The following is a 13,983-nucleotide window of genomic DNA, read 5'->3' as shown; positions in this document are numbered from 1 at the left end:
GTACAAAATTCTCATCACAGGCTCAATGGCAGCAAGGGTGAGCTTGGACAACGTTGCCAGCAGCCCTAGTGAGGACGTCATTTGTTAAAACGTTGGCTTTGGGAGAATTAAACAATATTTTAACATAGTGAATACATTTCTCTCTAAAGTCCATGGCCTCAAGAGTCAAAAATTGAAAGCTTGGCACAGTCCTATCAAACGCCTTGTTTGCATCCATAGATATAGGTTTTTCCTTTTTTCGGCCAGGTATAAGGAGCAGTCACCAAACATTGTCCAATCCATGTCTGTTCTTAAAGAACCCTTTCTGGTCAGCATGAATTAACTTTGGTATCATAACTTCTAATTTGCAGGAAATTGTTAGAGAAAACCTTATAATACTCCATTGGATGACCTCAGTCTCCAATATGTCAGCATCAGTGTATTTTTTATCATCAGTTTGTAATCTGGGGAGAGGTATTTCATCCACTTTTCTTTTGGTCAATATTTCCATCTTTAACACTCTGTGACGTCATCTTCCAAGAGATCGCGTCGGCCATCTTGGCTCTCTCTGTCTCCATGTCCACCATTTTGGCTCTCTCTCTCTATCTCTTTGTCTCTCTGACGCACGCACACACACACACACACACACACACACACACACACACACACACACACACACACACCGCATGCATGTTTGTTGTTTGTTGCATGAGTTTGTCTAAGTGTTTTAGTTTCATAGTTTAGCTGCTGTAGTTGAAAGATGTTTGTTGATTGAAGTATTATTGATTATTGATCAATTTGCTCACATTAATACATTCTATTATATTGTACAGAGCCATTTTCAGTGATTATTCGTGCATATGCTTTGTGGTAACTGCTGGTTGTGATGGTCAGTGCTGGGATTCATTTCCTTCACTGTTCCTTTAATTTTAAATATCTTATGAATATGTAAAATTATAGTGAACACTTCTTGTGAGACTGTTTTCTGGTCTGGTTATTGGTCCCTGATTCCAGGGTGGTGCCCCGTGTTATTGATTATTAATTTTGATAATTAATTGCTAATAACCACACCTGCCTTACCTTTGTTCCCTAACAAATGGTGCCACATTTGAGACTACCTTAAAGCAGCTTTATTGCAATATTTATGCACAATAATGCAGAATTATTCATTTTTAAATTTTCAAATTGTTTTTGTTGAAATCTTTTTTGGAAAGTAGGCACCCATAATTGACCAAACATATTCAGTTGTGGTTTGTAGATTGCTGTAGTGTACTAGTGGTTAGATTTTTCTTTTAACCCTAAATAGTTTGCATGCTATTTAGATTCTGAGGTCACTAACACTATTAGCAACATAGCAGCCCCTCACATAAGTTTATTGAAACGACTGGCTGTAGCAGCTACTTCAGTAAAATGAGTCTCCAAAACCCTAGTGTGACAGGAGCGGACCCAGCCCTGCAGGATGCGGTCGCTGGTCTCCTCCGCCTCTCCATAGTAAATAGCTATGATATTAGCACCTGTGATGAGAAATTAAAGGAGTTAATTTGCTATGTCAATGACGCGGCTGGAAAGCCGCAATGCACTGTTGGAAGTGCTTGGTCAGATAGCGCTGCTGTATCAGTGCAAAGCCCAGCTGCAAGCCCCAGCGAACTCTCGCCTGCGACAGGAAGTCTGGGCCAGGAAAGATGAGACCTCCCACACACGGGAAGATTGTGTTGGAGTTCAACAGACAGATGCACTCCAACATACGCCAGTCCAGGACCCCTTGCACCAGGCAGAGACCAGGATGGATGGAACACAGGTCAGCCTTGTAAGTATGGCCCCTGTCCAGCTGAACCAGGATTCACCTGACATGGAAACCATACCCCTTCACAGATGCAGGTGGACCTCTGCTCCAAGAGGACCCAGCTGAGCCGCTGCGTGCTGAGTTTCGAGCCTCTCATGTGAGAGAAGCAGCCCTGTCAGTCACAGACTCTCAGCAACTTGGCCAACCCATCCAGGCCACTCCAGTCAACTCACGCTAACCCCTAGATTCTACCAGATACGTGTCTGCTGCGTTACAGCTCTGCCATGGCAGCAGAGCTGATCGGTTTCACTCTAGTCTATGTGTTAAATATATTATGAAAAACATGTTTTCTCTGGTCTCTACATATATGAACTGGTCCTCCCTGAGCCTACCAACTCCCAGAATCAGGAAAGCAAACCAGTCCTGCATGGTCTCTGCAGCCCACCCACTGGTAAAATGGGGCTCCTACAGGCTGTTCAGTTTTTATATTTATGATAAATACAGGCAGGAGATGTGAGTTGTGAGGTTTTTTTTGCTTGTTTATTTGAGGAATTCTCCACTCTACAAGGGCCATGTGGCAGAAAGGGCTAGTGGCCCGGAAGGCCAGTGGCAAATTTCCCTTATTGTCTACCCCTGCCATCCGTGGTCCTAAATTTCAGCTGTCTAAAAGTCGCTCAAGTGAGCTCTACTGAGAGCAGGCTGTTTCTGTGCCTGCACCTTTAATGCTAATGAGCTCCGTCTGTCAGCACCTGCCTTGCCTGCTACACGCCCCTCTCAGGGAGAGGATGCCGCTTACGCTAGCGGTAGCATACGCTAATGTTTACGGTGGATGTATTGCTATTGCTCACCGAGATGCTGTCGTTCAACCATACCAGTTTGACCTAGAATCGGACCCAGAAGGAGAGGCGCAGAAAAAGACAGACTCTGCGGCTGCAGCAGGACTCCCCAACACAACCACCCGGCTCCCATCCCCCACTGACCTGCAACAGGTAACATCTAAAAACAGCTAGCGAAAGCTGTGTTTGTCTCCAACACAGTCTCCAAACTCTTGGACACTGTTCGCATAGTCTCTGTCTCCAGTCTGCACGTTTCCAGACTTTTTACTGTGACAACCAAGCTCCCCGTAATATTATTAACATCTAACTAGTTAGCCAATTTCAAGCTGACTTCACCATACGCGTAGGCAACTGTAAATACTATCAAAACGTGGCGACACTAACCTGTGGCTCGTGTGCAGTTGCACAGGACTGATCCTTTTACGAGGGTCAGTGTCGAGGCAAAGCCAGCTTTGTACTGACCCTCGTTACTGAAGCAGTCCATGTGAAGTGGTTAGCACACACAAACAGACTTACAGGAACCGTAGCCGGCACATTGTCATTAAAAATGAAACGCAACCACTGTCTCTTCTGTTCTTCTGTAGCTGGGACAGAATATAGGCACTTATGTTGATTTTTACAACCAACAACAGAGCAATTTGCGTGTCTAGCTCTGGGCAACGACATCACTCCTTTCGTTACGTAACGAAAGGAGTGATTTGCATAGGCCGGCCTCCTTTGCGCGAAAACACTCCCCCCTCTTCCCGGAGATATCCGAGAGTTCTGTGTGTCCAGCGGTAAGAAAGCAGTGTTTCGCAATGTCGTTGCCCAGAGCCTGAGTCTGTATTTTTCTGAGCCTCTCCTTCTGGGTCCGATTCTAGGTCAAACTGGTATGGTTGAACGACAGCATCTCGGTGAGCAAAAGCAATACATCCACCGTAAACATTAGCACATGCTACCGCTAGCGTAAGCAGCATCCTCTCCCTGAGAGGGGCGTGTAGCAGGCAAGGCAGGTGCTGACAGACGGAGCTCATTAGCATTAAAAGTGCAGGCACAGAAACAGCCTGCTCTCAGTAGAGCTCACTTGAGCGACTTTTAGACAGCTGAAATTTAGGACCACGGATGGCAGGGGTAGACAATAAGGGAAATTTGCCACTGGCCTTCCGGGCCACTAGCCCTTTCTGCCACATGGCCCTTGTAGAGTGGAGAATTCCTCAAATAAACAAGCAAAAAAAACCTCACAACTCACATCTCCTGCCTGTATTCATCATAAATATAAAAAACTAGCTACTATAATTTCTATAAAGCAAGTGTTTATCATTAGATTGTTAAAATAATTGTATCATAATAATTATTAATAATATAATAACAATAATAATTCAAACAAATGGGACATGTGTGCTTGCAGATCTGCGTTTGCAAGCGAGACCGTTATTTTCTCCGTAGTTACACAGCAATGCGTTATCATACACTTCTGTTCATACACTTCAACTTTTCTCTAACTTACTTGTCTGCAAATGTGGGCATTGACCTGCACAGTTCACAATAGACCTAATTTTTTCCTCGTCATACCCCAGCCAATTCCAGCAGTCTCGCCACTGAGGCTGGAACTTTCTTGCCCTTTTGTTTTCATAATTCCTCTCACTCTCTCTCAACTCCTCCGTTGCCTTTCTTTTCTTTTCTTTTTGTTTTTTGCCCGGCGTTTGGCCCGGTACTGGGGGTTTTAGAAACATTACTGATGTCGGGAACAGTGCCGGTGAGAAACTCCGTGTCAACAGTCAGCAGCAGTGTGCGAGCAGCACGCGTTACGCTGGAAAGAGCGAGCTGTGCAGGTGGTGTGTTTACGTCCAAGGGAGAGCACACTGCTTGCTGTCTTTGATCGGGATCACGTAACACTGTGTGTTAGCGGTAATAACCGAGACGATTTCACAGAAATCATTGCAAAACACAGTACCACATGGAATTAATGTGAAATTAGATTTCTTTTACCAAACCTTTTTTTTCAAGGCATATTTTTCACTGGCCCCATCGGGCCAGTGCTTGGAGCGTTCTGGTGGTCCTGACAGTTTTAAAAGTACGTCCGGGCCACAGGGCCATTTATATTGTCGACCCCTGACGGATGGGTTTGGGGCAATACATTTCGAATACAATGTTGTTGGACCTCTGACAGCTGTGTGAAATTGATGAAAAACAGTATAATAAGGGACCTTTAACTTCCACCGGGTCCGCTGCGCTGCGTGTCTGCTGCGTCCCAGCTCCGGCAGTACGCATCCCTCCAGAGCAGATACACAGAACTTCTATATCTGGTGGATGCCGGAGCACGATGCAGCAATTCAGCACAGAACAGACAGGAAGTCAGACACGAAACAAAAACATGACATCTGGTTAATTTTCAAAATAAAACACTCTATGTTGATGCCAGCACAAAAACCTCAAAAAAGAGACAAATGCAAGCTCTTCTTCTAATCCTTCTGCCAGGAACACTTCGTGTTGTTGTGTTTATAACACATACCTATAGCTGTGGACGCGGGTGATTATGTAATTATCACGGGAACTCCTTGGTCTCATAACTCCAGCTGTTCAGCAGAGCTGATGGTGCAAAACCGTACCGGAGCCGCTTTGCTCCGTGTCTGACTTCCTGTCTGCTCTGTGCTGAATTTGGCTGAATTGCTGCGCCGTGCTCCGGCATCAGCCAGTTATAGAGGTCCTGCGTATCTGCTCCGGAGGGCTGCGAGCCGCTGGAGCTGGGACGCAGCAGACACACAGCGCAGCGGACCTGGTGGAAGTTAACCCACGGATCAAAGTGAAACCGATCAGCGGAGCCGTAACGCAGCGGACACGTATCTGGTGAAATCTAGGGGTCAGGGACCACAGCCAGCAGCCCCCAATTTCTGAAACCTTCAGAATTAACCCATCAATCATAGGCAGGTATAAGGTACATAGTTTGTTTCTTTTAAGGCAGCACATCGACACATCACAACACAACCTTGCGCACGTTCTGCACACCAGTCTGCAACCATATCACTGGCTAGCTCCAATCCTCTCGAGGATGAGGAGAAGCCTACTAACCTTTCCTGTAACCACCCTCCTTTCTCTCTTTGGTTCTTTCCATTTCATTTTGATGTTTGTTTTTATTGGTGGATTAAAAGCAGCAAAGGAATGAACAAAGGGTAATGGTTGCTAATGACTGTTATGATGTTTGAAACTAGACGTAGTTAGAAATCTTCTGCCCAGACATGCCTCAGTGTGAATGTTCTAGTGCCCAGACCCAAAAGCCATGAACTGTTTTAACTGTATGGACATTTACAACCCTTTCTTTTCCTCAAGGACATGTGGATTATTCAGCCTGCCCAGTGTTTTTAGGAACACACAGGGACTGTTCAGAGGATACATCGACTGTGTAACCCCCCAGGTTACCATCCACATGGACTATTCGGCCCTTAGATTGCTCCAAAGACTGTGGACAGCACCTCACTCTTTGGACCAAAGGGGGGATGTTGTGACCTAACCACATGGTTCTAACAATAGAGTGGCCTATATGTAGACCAAAGCCCAACATGCGGCCTCCTTGCACTAACAAAGCCTGGTAAACAAAAGGAAAGTGCACCAACCCTAGTGTCCAGTAGGTGGCACCTGGTTACCACAGTCCCCCCAGGTTTGAAAACTCCCTTCTCCCATTGTCTGAGAGCGCACCTGAACGCATTGTCGGTTCCGCGCAACAGCTGGATGCCGGAGATCTTAAAAGAACAGCTGATGCCCCAACTCAAGGCAGTCCCATCGTAACGTGTTGCTAGAAGCATCAGCTTTGGTCCGCGCAGCTGTTACTCAAAGGGAGCAACCAAAAGTTTAGATTTTACCTTTGCCTAGGCTGCAATCTTTTATCTCAGTGGTCGAGCCAAGACTGCACTGTGTTTACCAAACACGTTCCAGATCCAGAAAAGATCCTGCACAACCTCTCTCATCCCTGCAGAAGGAGGACTTGTTAACTTTGCCACCTTGTTAGTGTACAATAAGCCGCGTTTCTATCAAGGATCAGCGGAAGGTGATTTGAGCCTGAGTTCGTTCACTGGCCGCTGAGTGATAGAAAGGCGAGTATTGTCTCTCCATGGCTGTTTCTCCCTCCTTGCTGCGCTCTCAGCGTTAGCCCTCTTTCTCTCTCTCCCTTTCTCTCTACTAACCCACACATACACACACACGCATACGTTCAGGTAGACGCACACACATAGACTCATGAGTGGCTTGTTGAAAACTAACATTTTGGTTAGAGAATTAAGGTGTTTTTCCTTTTAAGGAGCAATGTGATCCTGTTCCAGTTTTCTATTATCTCTTTCCAATTTAGCTAGTTTTCTCTTTTTTTCTTTTACTTTATGGGCACTGTATGATAGGACTTGACCTCTCATATAGGCCATAAGGGCTTCCCAAATATTGGCATGTGAGGAGGAATCTGAATTGAAATATTTCTTTATTAGTGGTCATATATAAAATAAATTCAGGGTCACTTAGCATGTAATATCTTAACTTCATGTTTATGGAGTATTGATCATCCAGTTGAGGTTTAGGTGGTGGCTAGGTAAGAGCAATCTTTTATTACTGGAATCATTTCCCATACAATGTATCAATTGTGAAGTATGTTTAATGTATTCCTTAAAAATAAGAATAATCCTTTTGGTTTAGGATGAATCTTTTGCCATACTTCAGTTATGCCAATATCTTTCCTGCCTTGATTCAGTACTGTGGCTGCTTTTGATAGAGAAGTTGATTTGGGTGATGAGCGATCCATTATAGGGTTTAATACCAAATTAAAATCTCCAGCCATAATACAATGTCCCTGTCATAAAATTTTTAAGAGATAATATAGTTGGGCCCATATATACTGTATTTACTAAAGTTAGTCTATTCATATTTAGTAAGCAGTCAACAAGCAAGAAAACCATCACCAGCTACCATCTCTCCCCTTTTTTTCCAACTGAATTGAATGTAGAATTGGAGTTTTTATAAATGAGCAAGGAAACTCCTCTTGCTTTTGCGGAAAATGATGAGTAGTAAATATTGACTGCCCAGTCCCAACGCAGTTCCAAATGTTCTGAGTCAGTGAGGTGGCTCTTCTTCTACATTCTGTCACATTTAGGTATGAAAAAATGTATTCCTCTAAATAGGTGAATAGACCCCTCTTATTCCAAGAGATGCATGTCAGTTGACCCATGACCTTGATTGTACAGGTGAATGTCTCAGCAGGATGTGTGTTATCAAAACTAGTTCTGAGAGGATTGGATCGTGTTCCTGCTCTGGATTTAGAAGTGGCAAAGGAATCCATATAAATATAATAAGACTCGACCTGGACCGGAAAGCCAGCTTTGTTTTTGAGTATTTAAATGATTTCATTTTTGTGAGGGACCATACAAGACCCCAAAACGCCAAACTAAAAACCTACCAAATAAGACCCCAAAAAATAACGAAAAGTTTGTTAGATGACTTTCTTAAACTACAATAGTGGCCCTGACAACTGCTGAAATTGGAACCAACCAATCATGACAATTTAAATACAGGAACGCTAAATATTAAAACATCAGAAGCACATCAGAAACCAAACAAACGGGATAAGAGAAAAGAGTTAGATACGGCATCAATTACATTACATCATTACAGCATGCAGTAGGCACTTTGATAAATGTTACCTGACTGTTCTTTCAGGAAACTTTCTGTTTCGGCTGGAGTGGATCAATGGTGCTTAATGCAGAGCTGGGCGGGATAAAGCAGAACATACTCAACATCTCTCTCTCTTTTTACTCCTCTGTTGCAGATCTGCGCCGTAATCTGGATAAAATGTTATCCTCTTGTTCTCATATATCATCTTTCCCTTGCTTCTAGAGAGCTGAAGGACTTTGTCTTTGTCTCTAAAGTTTAGAAATTTGGCAATGATGAGCCACAGTCTGTCCGACTGCTTCCCGATGTGGTGCGCTCTTTCCAGGGTGACAGGCGAGGTGAAGTTATCGTTGGCCAGTAACTATAGTATGAGTCTTTCCAAAAATCCTAATGCATCACGACCTTCCGACCGTTCAGGGACGTTCAGTATTTTGATGTTTGATCTCCTAGTGCCCATTTCCAGATCATCAGTTTTGTCTTCGAGTTGTGTTACAAGTCTCTCCATCTTACCAATGCAGTGGCATGTCTTTAATATTGTCTTTGCACCGACTTTTCTCTCTATCTTTTGAACCTGTTCTGACAGTGTGGAAAGTGATGACTCTATTTTGGTCAATCTGATGTGAATGTCAGCTGTTTTCTTATAAATATGCTTGGTTAACTCTTCTTTATTTTCTGGATAGCTTCCAAAAGTTGACCAAGGGATGTTTCTGTTTATATTTACCCATCCGCTGGTGTCCAGTGTGTGAGTAACGTGAGGGCAAAGCTGTAGTTTTACTTTGTTTTTGTTTTGAAAACTGTAGCTTGCCATACAAAGGTTCAATAAATGTCTCTGTTTCTTGCTTGTAACTTATTACTTATTATACTTATTATATATATTAACTTATTATAAGTTATGAAGAAGTAAAGGCGGTATTCAGGGCCTGCCACTCCTTTGCTGCATCCGGAAGTCCTTCTCTATCTCCATTTTGCACATAAAATCCTGTGTCCACAGTGTCATTGTAAAGACAGTGCATCAATGAATTTTATTGAGTTTAACAATTAAAGATGCAAAACGACTGAAGTCAACCAAACAACCAAAAAGAGATACAAAAATCAACCACACACGGAGGCCACAAGATCATAATAAAATGAAAAACAGCCCCAAAGAAATATAGTCCGACCTCAAAGAGACAGGAAATGCCTATGAAGAAATGAGTCAAAATGACAATGGAGAAACACAAAACAACGATAAAGAAACACAAATCAATCTCAAAGAGATGCAAAGTGACCACAAAAAACACAAAGCAACAACAAAGAGACACAAACAAGAACCACAAAGAGATGCAAAATTACTACAGTAAGAGACTCATAATGACCACAAAAACAAGACAAAATGACAATAAAGAAATACAAGATGACCATAAATAGACACACAACAAACACAAAGAGAAGCAAGATGACCACAAACCGTCATTAGATGGCTACAAAGAGATGAAAAACCACCACAAAGAGATGCCCCATGACCAAAAACAACCTCAAATAAATGCAAGACAAATGCATATAGAAAAAAAATTACCATGAAGAGACACACAGCAATTACAAAGAAATTAACAATCGCAAGACGCAAAAGTGACCACAAACGGCCACAAAGCAACCAGAAAGAGACACAAAACCTGAAACGACTACAAAGAGATGCAAGAGAATTCTTGGTACAAATATGTATGAAATGACAACGTAGAAATGAAAAACAATCTCAGAGACACAAGACATCAACCGAGATAAAACACGACCATAAAGAGGCTAAGAACGGCACAGTCTTTGTCTCACACATTGCAGCATGTGTGTGTGTAGAGTTAGTTGGGTGCCTAACTGATTTCAGATAAGAGCTTCAGCAGGAAACACACCAGTTTAACCTCATCGATAATTTAGCCCACATCCTCTCAGTCCCTCTCTCCACTCCGTTTCCCTCTTTCCCTCTCACTGTCTCACGTTCTCATGCCCTGTCTCTCTGTCTGTCCATCTTTCTCTCTCCCTTCATCTTCTGTTAATCCCATTCCTGTGCCATCTTTCACTCTCCCATGTTTCTCCTTCTGGGAGAGAGAGAGACTGCAGATTGAATCAATTATTGAAAGAGCAGAGGAGAGCAAGGCAGCCGAAGGATTCAGGGAGGAGTGTTGGTTGGTCAAAGCATGAAGTATTAGTCTATGCTCAAATTTGTTCTGGAAGGGCCCTGTAGTCAGAGCAGAGCTGCATACAACAACAAAGGCTACACATACTCTCAGAAGCACTTAAGGTTAATATCATTACCAGTGTATTCATCTATGCCTCTACCACTGTTGTTCAGTACTGCATGGGAATCTGTGGTGTACTGCTGACATCTTAAAAAGGAGAAAACCTATGTGGCAAGCTGGAATGAAGAAACAGACAGCAACAAATTATCTGATGTAATTCTGAAAAAATACTTCTATCGCTTGTTGTCCTCATTCTGTTTCCAAACTGTTATTTGTGTACCAGGATGTATTGCACTCAGTGTAGCAGCCTCTGTGGACTGGATCATTCAGACAGTCATTTACTGGAGCTGATACATAATTCATGAGACTTCTACAAATGCCATAACTTGTTAGTTTTTCCTCATGCGATGTTGGTTTGCTATGGGGCTGTTCACTTTAAGCTTTGATCTGTCTCTGATTTTGGGATTGAGTTTATTTTCAATTCACTTTTTTCATTCTATATACATGTAGTCATCTACAAACATTCTACTAGTATAGTTGTGTGTTATAGCACATTTACTACTAGAGTTTTTTATTCTTCCCTTTTTGCTCTCTTTTGTTTTCCCTTTTCGCCAAATTCTCTCATGTGCCCCCAAAACCCTCCTTCCTCACACATTCCCCAAACAGAGGACAGTACTCAGTTGCTCATCTCTGCAGATGCCAGTTACAGCACAGTCACCAATGGTATGTGAGCATAAAGTTGTCTGCCCTGCCCCGCTCCTTTCCTCAGGCAATGAATGGACCCCAGTACACGGTGCAGTGAAAGTGACAGTGACTTATACATATAAAAATGTCTCTGACTCGCTTGACCCAGTGTAGAGTGAAGATGTTTTTACCTTTATTACTCTTCCCTTGGTATTGTTTCTTTGTGTTTTTATTGTTTCTGAAAGTGTTTGTTTGGCTTTCCTGATGGAAATTATAAGCTTTTGGTGACTATGACACAGGTGAACACTGTTTTATCATAACTGTTTGTCTTTCTATTCCCTTATACTTGTCTCTTTCTCTGTCTGACTTGCTCTCCCTTTCTTACAGGAAAACAACCTGATGGAGCTGTGGAGAACAATCAGAACAAAGGTAAAAGCTTGTGACATGTGTGCACGTGTAAAGATCATCTTTCTTCATCTGCAGGTGCAGTACTGAAGAGAGTGTGTATATTTTTGTGTGCTTGCGTTTCAGCCAAGAAGCAGGATGGGGGTGTTGCTATGGAGATGCAACCCCTGAAGAGTGCAGAGGGAGGGGAGGTAGAGGACAGAGAGAAGAAGAAGACCAACGTTCCAAAGAAAGAGAAGAGTGTCTTGCAGGGCAAGCTCACCAAACTGGCTGTTCAAATTGGCAAAGCAGGCAAGAACTGTTGTACACAATCTGGGCAAGGTTTACACTCTTCTAGCAGTCGTTTAGGAACTTTCTTCACTTAAATGAACATAGAGTTCAAGTACTTTCAGAAAGTGATAAATTAATTGTGGGAGTTAAGTAAACTTTGCATATCAGGTGCAAAGAGTCATAGTTAGAATTATATTTTACTGCTGCTCGGTGACCGAGATGTGTAAATGACTATAGACAGTGATGGAATGTGATCACACAGGTGAAGAAGTGACGTGAATGATTAAAAAAAATTGTGTGGTTCTTCACCAAACATGCATTATTTCAGACCTAAATAAAAACAGAAATATTGAATAAAGTCAGAACAGTCTGGCTAAGTGACACACTCATCAACTGTCCCTTCTCAGTGCAGCAGTAGCTCAGTCCGCAGGGACTTGACTTGGGGGCCAAAGGGTTGCCGGTCAAGACCCACTCGGACCAGTCTAAAAGGACTGTGCCCGTTCACCTCCTGACACTGCCATGGTGTCCTTGAGCAAGGCACCAAACCCCCAACTGTTTCTGGTGCCTCAAACAGGGCAGCCCACTATCCAGTAATACATTTGTAAGAGGCCTGTTTGTGCATGTAAAAAGGATTTTTTAATAAAGTCTTTTCTTCTCTGAATCTTCCCACAGGTTTGGTGATGTCGGCCATCACTGTCATCATTCTGGTGCTGTATTTTGTCATCAACACTTTTGTCGTTGAAGGTTTGTTTTTTATACACCTTCCCAACAAAGTCACATACTGTCTTGCTTTTACTTATTCCAGTCATTTCACATTGTGTTTAATTTGCTAAGTATGAATGACTATTTAAAGTGGATTATTTGTTTGGCCTAATATATAGTATGATGTGTATTGCAGGTCATACGTGGTTGTCAGAGTGTACACCGGTCTACGTCCAGTACTTTGTCAAGTTCTTTATCATTGGAGTCACTGTGCTGGTAGTGGCTGTCCCGGAGGGCTTACCTCTTGCTGTCACCATCTCTCTGGCTTACTCCGTCAAGGTAGACCCACACATTCTGTTTTATGAATGCTTTGCAAATAGAAATGTAGGTGTTACAGGAGGCTCTATAACCAATGTAACAATGTGCACTGAGTCTATTACTGAAAATGCAGCTTGACAGGAAACACTACTTAGAGCACTACAGGTCTCCTTGTCTCCTCCTTTTCATGTTTGTTAAGTAAAAATACAAAAACAATTGGAGGAATAATTCAACAGGTTTGGAAACTTGCTTGTTTTCTCGCTAGGTGTCGGATGAGATGATTGATACCCCTCTTATGTCCGTCTGATCAGAATTAAGGTAGATGGTTAGTTGAGCTTAATATCAATCCATCTCTCGATCCATCCATTTTCTTCTGCTTGTCCCAGCCTGGGTCATGGTGGCAGCAGGACAAGCAGAGTGTTCCAAACATCCCCTTCCTTGGCAAGGCTTTCCTGGGGGATCCCGAGGCATTCTCAGGCCAGATAACATATGTAATCCTACCAGCATGCTCTGGTCTCCTCCCAGTTAGACGTTCCCTGAAAATGTCCAAAGTGAGGTGCTTAGGTGACATCCTGATCAGATGCCCGAACCACCTGGACTGACTCCTTTTGACGCAAAGGAGCAGTGGCTCCCTGCCGATGTCTGAGCCCAGCTACCCTGCTGAGGAAAGTCATTTCAGCTGCTTGTATCCTTGATCTCATGTGTTCAGTCACTACCCAATGCTCGTGTCCAGACCTGACAGTTGGAAATTAGATTAACTGGTAAAGTGAAAGCTTGCCTTCTGGCTCACCTTTCTCTCTTCATCACAATGTTGTGGTACAATGCCTGCATTACTGCTGATGCAACTCTGTTCATCTTGGTTTGCCCTCATCTATGAATAAGACCCAGAGATATTTGACTCCAGATAGACCAATCCACTATGAGGGCTCTGTCCAGAGACAAAAAGCCTCCTTTCGGTCAGGTGACAAAGAAACATACATCACCGCCAGAGCAAGAATGAAAGCTGGCATCAAGAAGGCACAGAGGAGACATCAGCAGAGACTGGAGAGGGACCTCAACACCAACAGCACTAGAAATATGCGGCGATTCCAAATGTCACAGGCTACAAAAGCAGGAGTGCCCCCATCATATGTGAGGCCATGCTGCTGGATGAGCTGAACACATTTTATGCTTG

At 43.2% G+C, this 13,983-nt stretch overlaps 1 protein-coding gene across 5 annotated transcripts in view; it reads left to right on the top strand.

Annotated features, from left to right (window-relative positions):
• Window positions 1–13,983, top strand: part of atp2b3b (ATPase plasma membrane Ca2+ transporting 3b) — an 89,473-nt gene that overhangs the window by 32,205 nt on the left and 43,285 nt on the right. For all 5 annotated transcript variants that reach the window (XM_084365965.1, XM_084365969.1, XM_084365966.1 and 2 more), the window contains exons 7-10: window positions 11,502–11,543; window positions 11,646–11,810; window positions 12,462–12,533; window positions 12,688–12,830. In XM_084365965.1, the coding sequence (XP_084222091.1) occupies window positions 11,502–11,543; window positions 11,646–11,810; window positions 12,462–12,533; window positions 12,688–12,830 (422 nt within the window). The remainder of the gene's footprint in view (window positions 1–11,501; window positions 11,544–11,645; window positions 11,811–12,461; window positions 12,534–12,687; window positions 12,831–13,983) is intronic.

Source organism: Pagrus pagrus (genome assembly GCF_965226575.1).
Source record: "Pagrus pagrus genome assembly, chromosome: 11".
Taxonomy (NCBI): domain Eukaryota; kingdom Metazoa; phylum Chordata; class Actinopteri; order Spariformes; family Sparidae; genus Pagrus; species Pagrus pagrus.
The sequence above is the reverse complement of the archived record's forward strand: the minus strand, read 5'-3'. Positions and strand labels throughout refer to the sequence as shown.